Source organism: Nymphalis io, chromosome 6 (genome assembly GCF_905147045.1).
Source record: "Nymphalis io chromosome 6, ilAglIoxx1.1, whole genome shotgun sequence".
Lineage (NCBI taxonomy): Eukaryota > Metazoa > Arthropoda > Insecta > Lepidoptera > Nymphalidae > Nymphalis > Nymphalis io.
In genome coordinates this window covers 4,008,651-4,028,979 of record NC_065893.1, presented here as the reverse complement: position 1 = coordinate 4,028,979, position 20,329 = coordinate 4,008,651, and the positions used below count along the sequence as shown (strand labels likewise).

Here is a 20,329-nt window from a genome sequence, read left to right as displayed (position 1 = left end):
TCCATAAGCTTGTCCGGCTACTTATTCTTTGAAAAAAACTGACAAATAAATGGTATTTAAGTCCACTTAACTTCTCCTGAGAATTCTAATTAAACGTAAATACTGTAGAGTAATTACCGCCACAAAAGTGTGGCTCGAATTATGTGATAGATATATAATATACTATGAAAGCATTTATTTAATCTATATATATATATATATGCGAAATACCACTCATCACGAGATCTCCTAAACTATCCGCCCGATTGACTTTAAATTTGACACTGTTACTCCTTCCGACGTAGACGCTCACTAAGAACGGATTTTACGCAAATCCTATCGAAATACATTTTTCTTCTTATCTACCAGTGCGAAACTGGGACGACTAGCTAGTTTAATATTATATATATTAAATTAAATCGTAAAAAGTAATGATTACCTATAAGGTAAAAACGAAACTGGAAACTTTAGTAATTTTTTTGTGTAAAATAATATATTTTAATCGATACAAAGGAAAGTAACCTTAGAAATAAATTTATTTAAATAAAAAAAACCTAATATTCACATAGAAAGTAATTGTTATACAATAGATATATAATTTGTTTTGTCTTATTATTATTGTTATGTCAGGTAAGGTAATAGACATTGGACATTGAGTAATACTTACATCATCTTAACAGAACATTCATTGCAGTATTTTTGTCCGTTTTTTTCTAATTTAATCAATTATTAATTGAATCACAATGTAATTAATTCAAGTAGGTTCCAACAAGCACTCTTTAAACGTCACTGTATAAGTTAAATAAAATTTAATTCATTTATAAAATCACGTTACCGGGGCGAATGTGAATTCAGCCGAGAAAAATCGGCAAGAAAGAAGCAAATACTATTTAAGAAAAAGACTTATTAAGAGTAAATATTCAAAATAAATTATTTTTATGGCTTTTTATTTCGGTATATTTATTTATTTAGGATAACCAACATGACATAGTAATAATTTGATATAGTATTCAAATTAGGTGCAAGATTAAATGTTACCATACTTATATAGGTAACCACGACAAGCAAAAGAAACACTAAGCATGTTAAGCAATAGTATAAAAAAATAAAAAAAAATACAGAAAAGAAATACATAAAATTAAACTTCAACTTAAAACAGTTTGTACAAGACAAGAATAAATTCTATAAGTTTATAAAGTCTAACAAAAAGTCGCACAAGATATATACAAAATAAACTTGAGATTAAAAACCGGTGGTAGGACTTTGTATGTGGCTCTCTGAGTGGATATTTACCAGTTATCCTACCAAAAACAGCATTGCTCTTTTCCGGTTTGAATGGTGAGTGAGCCAGAGAAATTACAGGCAAGAAACATAACAACTTAGACCACGTGATTGACAGCGCATTAGCGGTGTCACAAATGGCTTATATTTCTTTCGGTCCGAAAGTCTATTGACGAAATTCCACTTACTATCAGTTGATGCACCAGTTGGTGCATTTGTTACGGCTTTCCTAAAATAAATTAAAAAAAAAAGAAATAAAAAAATAGTTCACATGAAAGTCAGTATTTATTTATTTTTTATAAAAATTCATCTAGGCGGGCAAAGAAGTGAAATACCTTACTCATGTAATATTATTTATTACATGAGGTTAAATTGATTTTAATATAATATTACCAACCTGTTAAGATGTTATATAAGCGTTTAAATAACATACGTAATCAAATTATACTCGATATTTGACCCAGAGGACCTGATAAATTAGGTACACGAATAGAACTTGAATTTGCATAATAAATGTATAAATACTTTATACACATGATATCTATTTTAAATCAATTAATTAACATATATATAATCACATTTAGAGTTCCAAACTCTTTTATATATTCGTATATGATGATTGTGTAAGTGATCAAGGTTATCATTGTCACTAAAGGATGTGAATAGAACGACTAATACAAACTCAATGTTCCTTAAATAACGATTAGAATCGAAATTAATAATTAAGTTTCAAAATCTCACGTCAAATTAGTAAATGAAAGTTAATTGAAACAAACCTTGATCCACGTGTCACTCGTTTAAGGCCTTCCACGACCACACCTTTCCGTACCACTTTTGTCGTGAGCTTATTGTCATAATTACGTAATATTAATAGTTGTCCTCATCTTCGATTGCGTATTAATACATAACTCAGTGTTACTTAAGGAAATAAAAGTTTATAAGTTAGGACATGCCGAACTAAAGCATCGCAGTTATCTTGATTTATACAATGATAATCGTTATACGTTTTGACTTAAGAGCGCCCTGGGCTCGCGCTCCAGACGTCAGCTGATATCATGGCCTTAAGATGACGGGTACAAAGCGAATGCTTTCAGCTGAGATGATAATGTTGGTGTGTGGGTTAACGAGAATTGATTGAATACGAAATGAGTATATACGAGGTAGTGTGAACGCGAAAAAATGCGGAATGATTTGAATTTTATTTCAAAAGTGTTAGGTATGACTGTGGATTTTTGATACCTCTTGCCTTATAGCCGTATAGGGCAAGAGGTATCAAAAAAGATGTATGATAGTGTGTGTGTGTGTGTGTGAAAGAGAGAGAGAGAGAGAGAGTACGATGACATATTTTTTTTTAACCCAAGTGATAAATTTGAAAAAAATATTATATTCTTGCCCAAACTTTCTTTATTATTTTTTTTTCGATGCGTTTCTCTTCTTATTTATTCTTACATAAATTAATGCAAAAATATTATAATGTATAATAATAATATATCTTTATTCATAATAGAAATTGAACATAGTAATTATTACAATTTGTTTTGTTAAAGTTAGTTTAATTCCAATCAATTGGATCTCGTACCTTATTCCTCGCTAAGTTATAAAATAATCTGTATTAAGGAGTAACAGTCCCGTTCCCCTTTTTGTGTGTTACAAAATTATTATGTAATAGGGTTTAATACTTTCTATAACAATATTAGATTCTATAGTTAAATATCAACGATAATATGTGTGTGTTTTTCTTTGCTTAAACATCTAGGTTAGGTATTTTTCTTTTTCGTCCTAAATTTTGTGTAGACGGAATGAACGTATACTCTTCTTGCAATTATGATAGGATGAGCCGTATATTTAACAATTTTTACTAGTATTATTACAAATATAATATTATTACCAAATATTCAATTTACGTTAAAAAGGTAGCCAATAAGAAATCAAATACGTTTAACGAGGTCGCGTAAAATCGGTTTCAAGTCTCCATGAGCCCAACAAAATGATGAACGTCTATTATAATATTGTACTTACTATTGTTTTACAATCTTGTATCTATTCACAGCAACAAAACTATACAAAACTAAGCCACTTAGTTGTACACTGTTGTGCTTTTCTTGTTACAAGACACAAACGACACAATATCCATACAAACCGGCCTTTATTTTTACCTTACTATAAAATTTTAAAATAAGGAAGCCAGTTTATAAATGCATAGATACTCCGTTTCTAAAAGTAAGTAATTGTAACTAATAATTAGTAGGATTTATAATTGGATTTAATATACAAAAGTTCAAATGTCTCGGACTTGATCGGGGCTTAAGCAAAAACCCATAGCGATTGACTATTTCGTATGTAGAGACGTAATTGCATAGATATGGCATACGAGTATGTATTCAATTTATCTCGTGACCCACAATTGTTTGTTGTCAATCGTCAATCTAATGGCTTGATGTAAGGCCACAGACCCGGATGCCCTGGGTTCAATTCCCAGGTCGGGCCAATAAAAAGTTATTGGGTGTTTTGTCAGAAAATTCTCAGTAGCAGCCTGGAGTCTGGAAGTTGGAAGACCGTGCTTCGGAAACCACGTAAAGCCGTTGGTCCTGCGCCTGAAATCTTTCCGGTCGTGTCGGATTGCCGTCCCATCGGATTATGAGAGTTAGGAAATAGAGATTACACCTGTGTTTGCGCACACACTTGTGTACTATAATATCTTCTGCGCATTTGGCTAATCTCTCTTGATATTGGCCGCCTTGGCCGAAATCGCTCTGGAGAACCTTACAGTAGATATTGTTTTTATCAAGAAAACAGTACATTTTCGGAGCTTTGGCATAGGTACCACTCCGAATTTCACGTGACGTGGACCTTATACATCATTTCGCAAGCCAACGCTTTTTATATACACCTACATATATGTAAAATATATCATTTTTTAATATTCAGGTAACAGAAATATAAAAGTGAAGAAACTTAAGTTAGAACTTAAGTGAAGGTAAAGTTAAAATATTTGCATATTCATTACAAATTGTTCTAGCCGTACAAAAAATACTCTCATTTAACCATAGATAGCCATCTGTTAATAGCTTTCAAGCTTGCAAAAAACATTTAACGTACCACGATCGAATGTTGCAGATATACTAAAACCGTTATGTAATCTGATGAGCTCGACATAATTCGCCTTCTAAAATAAAAAAAAACAACACCGCTCACCGATATTCTTATACCGTTACCTGACATGTTGCTAGTGATGTGGTCGGTACTTGGTATGATATATCAAATAATATTAACTTATTGACATAACATTTGTCGCGCAGAGGATCGTAAATGCGATTCAATGGGAACATTCTGCAGGCATTATTGCGACCATTCAACGCGAATTTATACAATAGCTCTTTATAATAAATGAGTTGTATATACTTAAGCCCTAATATAAATATTACGTCGCATAGTTGAAATTTGCGGGTACGCACGACGCATCAAAAGAATTTGCGAATTAATTCATAGATAATGTAAACATCGCTTTACCATCGTGCCGATTAGCTATTTCATGGCTGTGCCCTATGTAAATAAATATTGACAGTTATTTACATTAAAATAGATGTTATAATTTATAATATAAAATATTTATGTAATTTAGCTGCAGTTACTGCTAATATAAAACACAACTCATATAGAATATATGAGTTGTATTTTATATAACTCAATTTAATAAGTAGCCATTTAGTCCAGCTAAAGAAAATGTATTGAAAAAAAAATCGTATGTTAAATTTTATGTAAAATAACCGAACTGAGAGCAACATAGAATTTTTTCAATGCAGAGACCAAATCATAAGCTAGTTCAACCGCTATTTAAGCGAAACATCGTTAAAACGTATCGCAGTAATTTTAAACGATTCTTAAACAGATAAAAGTATCCTGCTTCTGCGACGAACAAAAACGTATGACCTGTTTTTGCAAAACGCAAAAAAAGAAACCAAGTCGCACCAAGACATGTAGGTACATACGTAACCTGTTGAGGAATGTAACGGAGTAAATACTAGTATATGCAGAACAGATTACTCTGTAATCGGTTTCGTTTTTATTGCAAAAATAGAACTCGATTTAAAAATAATTAAACTAATCATAGTAAGTAATTAATTCCGGTTTCACTTACGTCATTATTCGAGGAAAGCTAATATGTAGTCACGTGTTTTTTTTGTTTTAAATGTTTATTCTGTCGTCCCTACTGTCCTTGACGACGTCACTGAACGGGAGGGCGAGTACTGCGAATCAGTCCAAATGATGTTCTGCGACGTTATTTTGTCGTATTCGGACCATGACGATGGTCATGGAAGTCTTCCCAAACGTGTATCCGATTACTTAACTTATAAAAAAACATTGAGCAATAATTTTATTAATATATACTAATATTATAAATCAGAAAGTAACTGTGTCTGCCTGTCTTTCTATTACTCCAAGGAAGGACATAGACTACATTATACACTTTTCACAATTCCTCCCCTCCGCCTAAAACAAGCGAAAACAAGTAATATTAATAACAAATAAATAATGAGTCCTCAAATAACAAGAGCTAATTAACTTATTCTGCAGAAATAAGGTTTCAGTTAACAACCACGATCGCGTAACTTGAGTGAAATTTAATACGGCAGCGTAAAAAGAATTCATACCTTATATTATCCATAACGCGATTAAAGATATAGCTTCCCTATGTGTTGAAACACAGGATTCGAGGTAAAAGAAGAATCGCGATATAGAGAATATATCGCCTCCTTATAAGACTACACATAAGTTATGGTTGCTATTATGATGATATTATTTATAAAAAATATATCAAAGTTTAAAAACAAAATATTACTTCTAGAACTACATACATTCATCGTAATTTTTTTGTTAAAATTGAATGAATACATATACATGAAAATACCAAATTAAATAACTAAAAAATGAAATACGTCGGAAATTTATACAGGTTAATGATACCTAGTGATTATTACTTATACCTATGAAAAAATTAAATAATAATCACAAAATGGCAACATTGATTGAAATCGAGTTTGGCATTTAATTATTACTTAGCTTTTAAATAAAATCACGAATAAATATAACGCTCTGGATTAATACAGGTAATTCGTATGTTTTCTGGAGTAGAATTTTTGTATTTGATTTATTTCTCACGTGATATACCGTTACTTAAAGACTTGACAGCAGTTTCGCTTTGCTGATTATACTTACGCTTCGCAGAATCAGAATAACTGGTACACCAACACTCTACAGTCGCAGTATCAATCTTTCATGGCCGACTCTTTTAGGCTACGATAAAGTTATTCATTTTAAACATTTAATATAAGTGTAGTTATAGCAATTGGAAATATTTGTATCTGATTACTTCAACTGAACATTCAAAAGAAATAATATTACACACTGAACCGTTTAATTATATGACTCAACCGTACGTAAAGTTAGGATTATTGAGCGGTTCGACGCATGCGCTTTGTGACGTCTCCGTAACAGATACCGGCAAAGGCGACTCTCTGCAAAACAAAACAAACGATATAGCTCCACCGACCTATAAGTTCCTCCTGTAATGAGCTATATCAATGAAATAACAAACAATAACTTAAGTATAAGTTGAAGTTAATTTTAGTAATAAACATAACCTAAACAATGTTCGGGAATTGCCTCAAATGTGTACCTATTTCGAGCGAGAGAGACATTTATATTATATTTCCAAGATTCGTGCGCAAAAGAAAGTGTTTGTGAGAGGCGCCGAGCGTGACATACAGTTGTAGTGTGACGCTCTAAGTCGTCAGTATTTTTATTTGACGTTCTGTTTTTCGATACACCTCGCTGCGTTAGTCGACATGCCCCTGTTACCAGACCTAATACCATCGGATAAAGATGCTTCGTGACAGTGTTGCTATGCTAAAAATAGAAACTAAATAAATGTCAAATATCAAAATTTGTAAACAGTGCAACAGTACTTGTCAGTGTAGCTACCCGTTGAATTGAAACAGAGTGTAACAAAAGAAATCGGTGTTATTGTGATCCGTTCGGCGTGAATGGGTAGGGTCGTCGCGAGATCTGATTTTTCCGGGCGAGCTGGCGGTGGAACCCACGATAGCGCGGGCGCGCAAACTTCAGTCGGCCGTGTGCGTGCGCGCCGTGAAATTCTCTCGCGATGCGTTCGGCGTGTACGTCCACGGGTGGACAGAATACCTTGGGCGCGCGTAGGCAAAAGACGGATCTCCATGTCGCAGAGCCTGCTGCTGCGAGATCTTCCAGCCCAGCTCCCAGTCTCCGAAGTCAGCGAGCTAAGCAATACAGGTCCGTTAGAAAATAAGTGAAAAAGATCGCGTGCCACTTTGACTTCGTGAAACACGAATATGATTTATGTATTTGTAAATTCAATTGCATCGTCATCAGTGTTTAAAAGCATAAAATGTTCTCTTTTCTGTTTGACGCTTAGTAATTTGTATGTTTTGTTTAATGTATTTATAAAATAATATATTATCCAAATGCTCGTTATCAATACACCGTATAATTTTATCATTCGATTGATAACGTCTCTTATCAATTGATAACAGCCTAATGTTTTTAAACATGTAGTTATTCGAATAACCTATTTCTTACCTAAGTTACAATATGATACATTATTTTAAAAGTAAACAGATCGAATTATAGAACGACAAGGCCATATGAGAGGGTCTGAGCGCTTTTCGCTCATACAATTTAGATATAAATTGATCAAATCATTTGCTATTAATAGTTTACCGTAAAAAATATAAACAAATGAATATTTAAAGGACCATTTAAAATTAAAAATCCAAAAAATCATTTTCTTATTCCTTGTGTATTTTTTGTGAATTGTATTATATGACTTTGAAAAGATTGCAATATTTTAAAAGTTCATATGTTATTAAAACACAATATTGCACTGTTTCATTCGCACCTTTCCTTCACGCTCTATTGCCTTATGTCGTAACCGGATATTATCGTTTTTCCTTTCTGTAACAAATGTTCTTATTCTTATCTTATTGAGAAATCATTACAACTACACACTTGTCCGATTACAATCATTGATTATTTCCATAGTTTTAATACTTCTACAGTTTTAATAATTCGAAAATATAAATTAATTATTTTTGTTTAATGGACATAATTTAAATAAATATAATTTATTTTATTCTTTCCACATTTAGTTATATTAATTATGCATAATTATGATACTTTGTATTAATTAACCAAAGAACTGCCTACCGTCTGGCTACATTTACGAATGTGAGATACCGTTACAGGATGTACAATAAAATTAACTCGTATTTTGACTGCTTTCAAATTGTATTCGTCAATGTAATCTGGGCCTAGGCATACATCTTCAAGTATTTTCGTTCTCGTATGCTATTGACGAAATAATTTTCATCTAACACGACTTAGTACTAGATTAGTATAGCACATATTAATAAAAAAAACAACGGCCCGACTGATAATTGATATTTGTAATAAACATCTATAGGCAACGTAACGTCGCATTTGTCAATAACCGGCGGTAGTAGGTAGTTACGAGTTGTTAAAATTTCATATACCGTTTTTTATTAATTATATTAACGAGTATAATAAAAACATTAAGCTGGGTTAAATCAAAGTGAAATGTTATTTAATAATTCTATAATTATTAAACTGTGACTATTCCCAGTAAGAAAAAATCTACAGAGCCCTTGACAGGTATCTATGGTCAATTAATAAATGGAATGTTTTGAAGATTTTAATAGAGACTATGACTAATATACCATATATTAAAAGAAACGATCTTAAAACCGTTAATCTATTCACTTTATTAGTCTTTATCTTTAACCATAGACAATGATGCCAAACCGCCATATTTGGTTACATAGTTCGAATTTTTGAATTTCAAATGTCATCGGATTGTATATAATTATTTTGATTCTAAGTATTTAAATTTTTCAAGCCTCGACACATTAGTTTTATTTAATAATACTGTAGAAGAAGTATATGCTAATTATAAAATAAATCCGTTTGAGATAATAAATATTAAGACTGAAATTAACATCAAATTCATTGACATACATTTTACAATGTTTTTGTGTTATCTGTATCGCAAATTTGCGAAAATATTTCACTAGGAAATAATAACATTGGTAACTTCAGTAAGAAACTTTTTTTTAATTTAACATAATGTCTTGTTTACAGCAAGTATTACAAATATTAGGTCACTCTACTTCGCAAATTGACTTTAGCCATCATGACACACCCATATTTAGGGAATAATTAATTTATTCTTTTGGTAACATCGTATTTTGTAAAGTGTATACAGTATTTATTGTAAAAAAATAATAATAAGAATATAATGTTCTTAATTTAACGATAAAATAATGAATATGAAGCAGATTAGAAAAATACTTTATGCAGATAACAAAAAATAGTTCACTTATTAAAATAAACATGTAGGTTATATATAATAAGAATTAAGAGTGAGGAACCGGGATACTGCAAATACAGTATACATATAGGTACATAGTTCAGTACCTGTAACTAAATACAATTACCTAATGTACCAATTATTACAAAGCTGAACTATAAAAAAATATATTAATTTTTAGACATGTTATGAAATATGATTGCTTCAACATTATGTAAACTGCTAAGGTACGATATACTTATACGATATAAAAATTAGCATAAAATAAACGACACGATCAAGATCTAATGTTAGATTTTGACGACTTAAATATTATTCTTGTCAATTTAAAATAAGAATTTTATATTTCGGTAATTGCAATGTCCACATTTACAGGGCCAGTTTGCCTGTGCGCACCGCACGCCTGCTGCAACGTTCGCGCACACAGACGCCGTCCGACGCCGGGATCAGCGATGACAGCACATCGCCCGCGCCCGCGCCGTCCTCACTTCTGCAAGATGTGGTTGACATTAAGACACTGCTCTTACAACTTAAACGGGTACTACAGGAGGTATGCTAGCATGGCGTATTTCGATAGATTTCACTATCTGTCATTTGCTTGACTCTTTTATTTTAGCATAGCTTAAAGTCTGTTTTATTTTAACTCTAATATTGATTTCTTGCATTAGCAAGTCATTTCTCGCATGTTATGTAACATTAATTTCATGTATGTGAGTATCATTAGAGCTATAATTGCTTAAAATTATACTGTATTTTAGTTGGTATTAACGATATTCATATGCATTGACTTAATTTGAACGAAATACAGCTATCTCTGACGAACACAATTATTGCGAGTGCAAGCAGCGTAAACAGTTTTTGTGAATTTAGAAATCTTACCTCGGGTTTTATTTCTATCGTAAAAAAAAACAATAGTACCTCAATTTTAATTCGTACCTCTTAATATAAACACTTATATCTGCTATTAATTAATTTAAATAATAAGTATTTATACATTCACATGAAATAAAGTAACGTTGTTAGATTAGCATTAATAGCTTTTTCAAACCGAACGTAACAACAATCGCATATTAAATTAGAATTTTCTGTCGTAACATAAAGGAAGACATTAATATAAAGCACTATATAGCATATAGCAATAACCATTCTTAATATGATTGTAGCATGCATAATCTTCTAATCAGGTGGAACTGCATAATTAGTAACGTTGCTTAATAATACAGTTAGTACTCGAGATAGCATTGAGACCTCAGTAGGTCTCAGTGATGCGGTGTCAGTGATGAGAAAATACAAAGTCTCATGTATATAACAGACAGATTTGCTAATGTGATAGTTTCATAATTGCAGACATTAAACATAGTCCGATCGAGTCTGATTGTCAAACATAGTTTAATAACAATGGCTTTATAAAACTATTAAATTAAAGGGCTTTTAATTTAATAGTTTTATAAAGCATTACACAAAATACTAGATTCACACGGCTAAGCATCATACGTTTTTATAAATATTATATTTTAAATTAAAAACAAGCGAAATGTAAATATGAAAAATGTCTTTTTATTTGTATGAATGATATCCTTAGTTTATATATATAAATTCAGAGAGAAACACGCTCAAAGTTTATTCGGTTCGCTTGACAAGTTTGATAAGTTAGGTAAACGTAAAAGTACAAAGTATTCGGTTCTATACAATGTATGCACCGCTACTTATTCGATGTGCCCTATATTGTATACCTAGTCTTAGAAACAAAGTCGAACTGAAGATTCTTTTTACTTATTTTCTACAAACGAATTTGTCAATCGGTATGTAACTTTGTCTTGGTCTGCTGATTGTGCGAGCGCCAAGACATAAGAATAGTGCACGACCGTTTCATTTACAAAAATATCATTAGCTTCAACTGTCATATTGAATAACAAATTTTTAACGGCTAATTTTGACAATTAGTAGCTAAACAATTCTTAGTTTAAATGTAAATAACATTATTCATGCTTTATCATAGCTGCGTTTTATTTTGTTTTTTTTTTTTTAATTAAAATGGATTTTAAAATACATTTTTATTTTGAATGTTTTCAATTTAATTGTTTTTACGAAATAACCAATTATTTATTCGTTAACTAATGTCAAATTGCCTTTTACTTATTGCACTTTAACTTAACAGCCAAATACGAAGGCTGTTCTGTTGCCTGTTTAGCACAATTTCTTTTGTTGTAAATGTTTTTATGTTTTCGTTGCATTGCCTTGTTTGCCGCTCTCAACGCAGCCCGGGGAGGAGCATCATTCGATGAGTGTAAGTAATATGCAAACACCAATAAAGCCGAGATGGCCTAGTGGTTCGAACGCGTGAATCTTAACAGATGAGCGTGGGTTCAAACCCGGGCAAGCAACACTGAATTTTCATGTGCTTAATTTGTGTTTATAATTCATCTCGTGCTTGACGGTGAAGGAAAACATCGTGAGGAAACCTGCATGTGTCTAATTTCATTGAAATCCTGCCACATGTGCATTCTACCAACCCGCATTGGAGCAGCGTGGTGGAATAAGCTCTAAACCTTCTCCTCAAAAGGGAGAGGAGGCCTTAGCCCAGCAGTGGGGCATTAACAGGCTGTTACTGAATAAAGCTGTTATGACGTCAGAGTTTTTCGCAATATGTGAATACGTAAATAAAAGATCTACATGATGTATATCTCAAATACTCTTCTTTGAAAGTAGTCCTCGAATGGCGCAGTGAGTATAGCTTTGTTCCGTAAATTCCACTTAAACACGCACTCTTTCTTCTTTGTTTAGTCTCGCAAACATGTAAGATTGGGGACGTAAATGTTTACTTTTTTCATATAGTTCAATATAAGTAATGGTAGATTATTTTACAAGATTATATATATAGATATATTACTTTATAAATTTTACAAGATTATAGGCACTGGCTGGCTTCTTACTCTGTGTAGGTAGGTTCTATCGGATTTCGTGATTGAGTCAAGCGAATAAATTGTACTAATAAATATAGTATTTAAGCAATTTTATCAATTCGAAATTTGAAATATACATCACACCGAACTGACGAAATGCATAAATATAAATAATTACAGACTTGCCAAGTTGCGTTGATTTTATATCCCGTCACATAAATAATAATTTAATTATTTTTTATATAGTAAAATAACAATAAAAATAAACATGTTCGTTAATACGATAACTTGCTAAACAGAATGAGTAACCACTTTACTAATAAGTCGATCTATTTGCGTGTAATCGACCTTAATAACCGCATTTAGAGATCCTACTGGCGCAAGCTTCCACGCATGGCAATTGAAAACGCGAACATTATCATGTTTCTAATTAAATAAAAAATATCATGGTTACTTTCACGGTTGGTATTGCTGTTTCTACTTTATTTGCTTATATATAGCATATAAAAAAATAATTATTATATCTGTGTTAGAATAAAAAATTGAGTTTTTTAGTGGAGAAGCATTCTCTTTATTTAAAAGAACAAGGTTAGGCGGAAATTCCAACATGTTGTTCCAGTGCTATTTTATTCGATATAAAAAGGTATATGTGGTAGAATGATATTCGATACACGTAGGTTTTCTCACGATGTTATCCTTTACTGCGCGTAAGAATGATTGCGTATAAATACATAATTACGTGAAACGTGAACCTGGGATCGTAAGTCATCCTCATATACTATTATGCATTGGGTCATCTCAACACGCTTTTGTTTCAATAATTTTTATTTTGTTATATAACATATTTGTTTGATTATTTATTTATCATGATACAATGTCCCAAAACTACCATTTAAAATATCTCTCATTCATAATTAATTTAGAAATGTTTTAACCCTTACAGAGTGAAACTCTCGACCCGTTGCTAGCGGCGTGCGCGGAGAGCCCCGCGCGCGGCAACGGGCGCCGCCCCCCCGCGTCGCCGCTGCACCCCGACGCCTGCGCCGAGATGCGCCGACAAATAGTCTACTTGCAGGTTACGATAATTACATACCACCATATATAATTTTTTTATAATTTTATATGTTTTTACTATAAAGTAATGGTTACATTATTTGATCACATGTAATACGTTTTATTACAGATCTTTCGTAATTAATTAAAATTATTTATTATATATCCCTTTTCTCTTTCTGTATGAATGTGTATAGAACCAATAACATTAAGCCAAATATATTATTAACTGACGAATATATTATACGTCATTATTTTCAATTACAATATTAAAAATACATTATTTACTTCAATGTTTTTTCTAGAAATCTTGGTCATTCATTTTATTTGAAAATTACTTAACACTCTTAGGTTTTATTTAAATGATAATCAAGGGATACAAGTGATAAGTTAAAGCTAAGGGGGAACAATTGTCAGCGTATTAAAAGAATTCTAAAGACTATTAACTTAAAACTATGTAAATGGCATTATACAAATAATTCAGATTATATGTACGAAATTGAAGATTTTTAACTTACAATATATTCGTTTAATCATCGGGTTTCTATAATATTCAATATTATGTTTAATTTGATTTTTAAATACATATTTAGAGTAAGTTCAACTTAAAGCATTAATTAGGGCGAGGCAATTGGTCAATCAACTTTAATCGAGCTCCACGCCTTGAACAAAAACTTTGTCAACTTATTAAATTTATGATACAATTTGAATTCGTAATATTAAAGAGTTCACGTTCAGTTATTGTTATGTTTGAAATTATCAATTATTATTACTGTTGCGGCCTTCATAGTTAGACTTACGGACGAAGATTGGCTTAATTAAAAAGTAACATAAAAAAGTAGTTCGAATTTGGATAAACGATAGATATACGGATAAACGTATACGGTCGACAAGACTACAAGCTGCTGATTGGCAGAGATCAATAACAACTAATAGACAAAATCCTCTGTCTTACAGCTGTAACCTCCTTACGTCGACCTTCAATTCACTAAATAAGTAAAAGTCATTGTGGCAGGTTTATCTGTATCCGTAATTATACATTTAATTAGAACAAAAAACTGTAAATTTCATACTAATAAAAAGGCTTGCTTTAATCTAGATATTTAATATAAATTCATTATTGTACCAACAATTTGAGAGAGGATTTTTCGAAGACGGTTTTTTTTTCTCGAATAATCAAATCTCCACGGGCGTGTTGTGTAAAGGCACGGATTTTTATTGTTTTGTTTTCGTTATTTTTGATATGCCTGCATATTTTCATTTCCAAGTAGTAGTACTACTTAATGTTTATACATTTTTACTGAACTGTAATATTGTAGATTCTATTTCGTGGGTTATAGGCCTACACATGCATATCATGTCTCCTGGTGCCGTTATTTTTATATCCCTACTCTGTTATTTATTTATTTATTTATTTATTTATTTATTTATTTATTTATTTATTTATCGCATAAATCGCATAAAAGCTTGTGATATCTCTTCAAAATTGCGTTATTCTTCATGGAGTACTGCGTAAGCTGTTGATGATCCACAAAATTATATAGTTTTAATGATTTCTCCCATAGGGTCAATTAGAGGAACGCGATCGTCTGGTGCGGGTGTTGCAGCAGCAGATGCTGCGCATGGCAGAAAGCCACGAGCCGCGTGTCGACGACACCTGCAATGTTGCCACGCAGACTGACAGGGTAAATATTATTTACGCTTTGGTTTGAAATAAATGGAGCTTAATAAGTAGATCACAAGATACCTAACCTGATAAACGATGCGACTTCAACTCAAATATTCTATTAAACTTTATCTCAAATTTAAAACTTTAATTACTACATTAAATTTGTAATGACATGCCTTCCTACCAATACATTGTTAGACTCACTGCGAAGTGCCTAAACCTTACACCTAACCTATTATAAACTGTTTTTGGTAGTAAAATTTTAACGTTTATAAGTATTTATGTAAGAGCAAGAAGATGTTCAATGTCCACACGAACCTTATATACCTATATAATCATGTTTAAGACATCAAGAAGTATAATATGTTAGATAAAAAAAATATGAAAAAATATTGAAGAATGGTGCTATAGTTGACGATTGAAAATTGAGATCTCTTATTCAGCAAATATTTAAATGAAAACATGATTTTGTTTCAGTTGCGGCCGGCAATCGGCACAACGCTAACGAGTTCTGAAAATTCCGGATTAGTGAGGTAATGTAACTTATCATTCTCTCATTTAAAATACGAGATACACCGTGTCCTCTACCAACTGATTATGGTTTCTATGAATGCCATGAGAATGATATTAGTAAATGTTTTGTTTTTACATGTCCACCATTAGCGTTTTGTTTTGTTGTTTTAGGTTATACGCCGCTTCGATACATTCACTCAAAACGCTGTTACACTTGTTGCATACATCATTTACCATATTTTACGTTACATATATCCCTACTTATAATAGCATAACGCAATGTAGGAGGCATTGCAATTCATTAGTTCAACTCACGGGTTCTAAAGTACATCGTCTTGTTTCTGATATAAGAACATCACGATGGACCATTGCTTTCAGTAATTATATGAATAAAAAAATGACGTTTTCACCCACATCCATGTGTAGAATAACGCTCACTTTATCGCCATATTTCACGGGTATCTTATTTTAATATATATACATTGTTAATTTAAATATTTTATTAAACTAAAATTCTATTTTTAAATTCAAATACATATTAAATCTCCTAAACATTTTCTTTTACGTTTTACATTAAACCTCAATTTCATAATGACTCTATGTATCTCCTTTGTTCTATATTATATTCATTTGGTCCCTTCGTTCATTTGTATAATCACGCTGTTCTAATTCCTCACATGCTGCTTTTAATTCGATAAACTCGAAATTATTGGATGTTATCGGACCAGTTTCCACTTGGGTGGTACGAGGGTTCGTCCGTCGGATCAGGTAGCGTGGATCGACTGCTTGCTCGCTCTCTGCCTCTTGTGCTCTGTCAATGTGCTCTGCTTGTTGCATCTCTTGTATCAAAGAACTGAAGAAGTCATTACTGAAAAAGATATTGATGAATTTTGTTACAGATATCTTAACTGACTATATACTAACCTAACACACGTACACAACAAGACTGTATACAAAAAATAACGTACGATCTTGAATTATGTATGCACATATTATAATATCCTTTATTTCTAAACACACCACAATACAGAGAAAACAAGAATGAAATAAAAACAAACAAATGGAAATGTTATACTTTCTAAAACCTAGTGTATAAAAATAAAGAAACAGATAAACGTTAACATCCGTAAGTACAGTGGTGTGACTTCGAAACGGTACAAAATATTCTCAGCAAAAAATATATTTTTGAATCGATTGAATGAAATTATAATTTTATTGTTCCTAAAGCTAAATACATATATAATATGGTATTAAATACGTTTATTTTAAATATAAAGAGAAACAGGCCTTTTATAAGATACGCTTTACATAAAATTTAGCAATTTAAATAATTATTATGACTTATATACGTCTACAAATGTATAATTTTTAAAAATTTTATACAATATATATATTTATATAACGCACAACATGACACATACGAATTTTCAGTAACCACAGAAAACATATTGTTATAAATATTCGTTACATGTTTTACAAACGTATTTCTTGATTTGTCAGTAGTTGTATGACTGTTTTTTTTTTTGTTATTGACGTTGAATCTAATCCGTAACCTACCTTGATTATGAACATTGTCTCTGTGTTACACGCTGCCACGACAGAACCTAAAGGTGAGCTGTCATATTGACAAATAAAGGTGCAATTAAACGTTACCAATAGCCAAGCCAATCCACTAAGACATTTCAATATTGGGTTCATATAAATAGAGACAATCTACTACATTGTATTATCAAGCCAATCCATTGAAATAGAACGATTTTTGACACAAAAAGAATAATGCCTAGTATGTAGGCGTACGTGTATATTACATTGTGTTTGTCATTCAATTGTCTTATAGTCTCGTCTCGGCTATTGGCCTCGTGTAAAAGAATTAACCCTTAAAGTTTACTGCAACGGAAGTTTTATGCTTGCGAGTCCGTTTTTTCTGTTTTTGTGTATTCACAATTAGCGTCAATTGAAATATAAAGACGTTGACCTTATAATATGTTTTTATAACATTAATTAAATCTTTATTTATTATTGTTATTTTATATATTGTAAATATTTTACAAGTATGTCAATGTTGTAATTAAAGTGACACTTTTTATGAAACAATTGAAGACTCAATTTTTAGTGTAATAAACACTCATAATGTATCGTATTACAAACAGTATCGTGTACAGTGATTTAACCACCAGTACGAACTTTACAAATAAATGTTCGGCAGCCTTTTTTCTCAAGTACCTTTTTAAAATATAAAATTATATATATATATTATATATATATTGTCTACTACATTTTGTGTCTTCAATTGTTTTCAATTTATATTAAATACATTCATGTCACGTGTCTTAATATAAATATTTTGTATGCACAGTTGGAATGAACACGCTAGTGGAAGGAAGCTGCCGTCGTACAGTGATGCACAAAAGACAAAAAGGCCTATTACCAACGGGACCGTAAAATGTCAGTGCGGTGCGAGGAAAGTGAATGGACTCAACAATGACGACAACAGACTGACAGACAAAAGAACGGACTCGGTTCAGCTTAAGTCAAATAGTCGAGTGGGATCTAAATACCTTCAAGCCTTGGCGACTACCACCGAAAACAGGAGGTACATCAAGAGGGACTCATCTGTCGGCGAGAAATCGGAACGAAGAAACCTTTATTCCTCTCGATCTCGATCCATAGAGAACTTTCACAATCAGCACTATTCGTCAACTGAGCCATTGCTAGCCAAGACGGCTGTGATTGAAGAAACTGCCATTAAACATCACACGTCATACGGCGACCTGTACAATGGAAGGATAAGCAGCAAGGAAAGCGTCAATGGCAACAGACACAGTCCTAGTCTCAATGGTCAGTCGACGGATACAGATTACAGCTCAGATGGGGGGTATAAATCTCTTCCTTCCTCCATCAACTACAACGGATGCTCCCCAAAAAAGATCAGCGGAATACCTCGGAGGTCTATCGAACAGAAATATGTTTCTCCGAAGCAAATTAGAGCAAGTGCTATTTAAGTAAAGGCTTAGGGGTTTGAATGGATCCGGAGATCGACGGGAGCTAGTGCCGAGCAATGTATGGTACATTCCAAGCAAGATGATTTATAATTGTGATGTTTGATGTTAACTCGTGCGAGATTCTCGAGTTTTCGACATGATGGTCTTGTGCCTGAGAGTAATTCTCATGATTGTGCCATCCTTTATCGTCACAACAAAGGCTTGTTCGCATTTATAATCCTCGCGAAGCTTAAATTAAGATTTTTCATTTCAATGCCAAATTATAATCGACATTTATGAAATTAAATTTATTCAATGTGAATATCATCCTTTTTCCGATCTGTGACATGAAATGCGACAGTTGTAATGTTTCCTAGCCGATTGCTTTGCGCAATTAATTTTATACATACAATTTGACCCCTGCTGTACATTACAGTTAGTTAAACGTTAACGTGAACCGGGAGCTATTTTGTAGATTTTTATTTACAAAAATTGTATACAAGCGATGACATGTTATCTTTAGATTTTCTATTGTAGACGAACTATTAGTTAACGCTGTAATATGTGATAAGAGTGGCTGTAAGAACTTCAATTTTGTTTTATATCATACCTCCTATTTGTACGAGTTATATATCGTTTTATATAAATATTGTCGAATATTTCTTCAATTTTTTCAGTTTTTTTTTTAAATCACAAATAGACAGAAATAGTCAAGTATCATAAAGGTACAAAAATACACGCTTGGAATGCATTTTATATCCCTGATGTCATTTTAAAAGCATTTGTCTAATCGATTTTTAATGTTAAATGTATTTAAGTGTTTTGAATATAGAGATGTGTAATCTTCCATAATATGTAATATTATGTCGTTTAATTAACTAGCCAAAGCTCGAATGCGATGGGTAGTTCTATTTCTTCCATAACATACAATATACCTGAAAATTCTGTCGTTAAATTAATTGATTTATTATAATATTTCTTTAATTATGTTGCTGACTGTATTAACGGAGGGCTTACGAACTAAGAGTATATTTAATATCCTTGAATTGACTTAATTACAATTATTTTTTTATTTAAAATATTTTGCCTAAACTTGTACATAAAAGCTGGTTATTATAAACAAATTTTATACTGATCGTCCATTGAGTGTACTTTCTATATAAAATCAATAAAATATTAATGCGTCATATAAGCGTTAATAAAATATCGATAGAGTTATATATCATATTGCTTTCTTGTTCTTAACAGCGTGTGGACGATCAATAGTGTTAGAGCTCTGGTCGGCCGCGACCCAGTGAAATGTAAAAGAAAACATCCTATATTGATACCTAGTGTTATCGTATTGTAACGTCATGCATACGCATACAACTTGTGTACTTATGGCTACTTACGTCTGTTTATTACGTTATTATATTATACTGCGCTCCTATTTCATAGTTATATAGTCAAAGCCCACTAGCTTTAGTAAAGAATATATTACTATTAATTTAAAAATCATAATTGTTTCAATAAATAACTTTAATTTTAA

At 31.9% G+C, this 20,329-nt stretch overlaps 1 protein-coding gene across 10 annotated transcripts in view; it reads left to right on the top strand.

Moving 5' to 3' along the window:
• Nucleotides 1-20,329, top strand: part of LOC126769256 (uncharacterized) — an 80,767-nt gene extending 60,438 nt beyond the window's left edge. For 6 of the 10 annotated variants that reach the window (XM_050487910.1, XM_050487909.1, XM_050487908.1 and 3 more), the window contains 6 exons: nucleotides 10,058-10,232; nucleotides 11,943-11,969; nucleotides 13,529-13,660; nucleotides 15,204-15,323; nucleotides 15,785-15,840; nucleotides 18,177-20,329. In XM_050487910.1, coding sequence (XP_050343867.1) covers nucleotides 10,058-10,232; nucleotides 11,943-11,969; nucleotides 13,529-13,660; nucleotides 15,204-15,323; nucleotides 15,785-15,840; nucleotides 18,177-18,822 — 1,156 coding nt within the window. In that variant the 3' untranslated portion in view covers nucleotides 18,823-20,329. Of the gene's footprint in view, nucleotides 1-10,057; nucleotides 10,233-11,942; nucleotides 11,970-13,528; nucleotides 13,661-15,203; nucleotides 15,324-15,784; nucleotides 15,841-15,991; nucleotides 16,589-18,176 lie in introns of all 10 variants that reach the window. The other 4 variants (XR_007669349.1, XM_050487916.1, XM_050487911.1 and 1 more) reach the window with 4 other exon arrangements.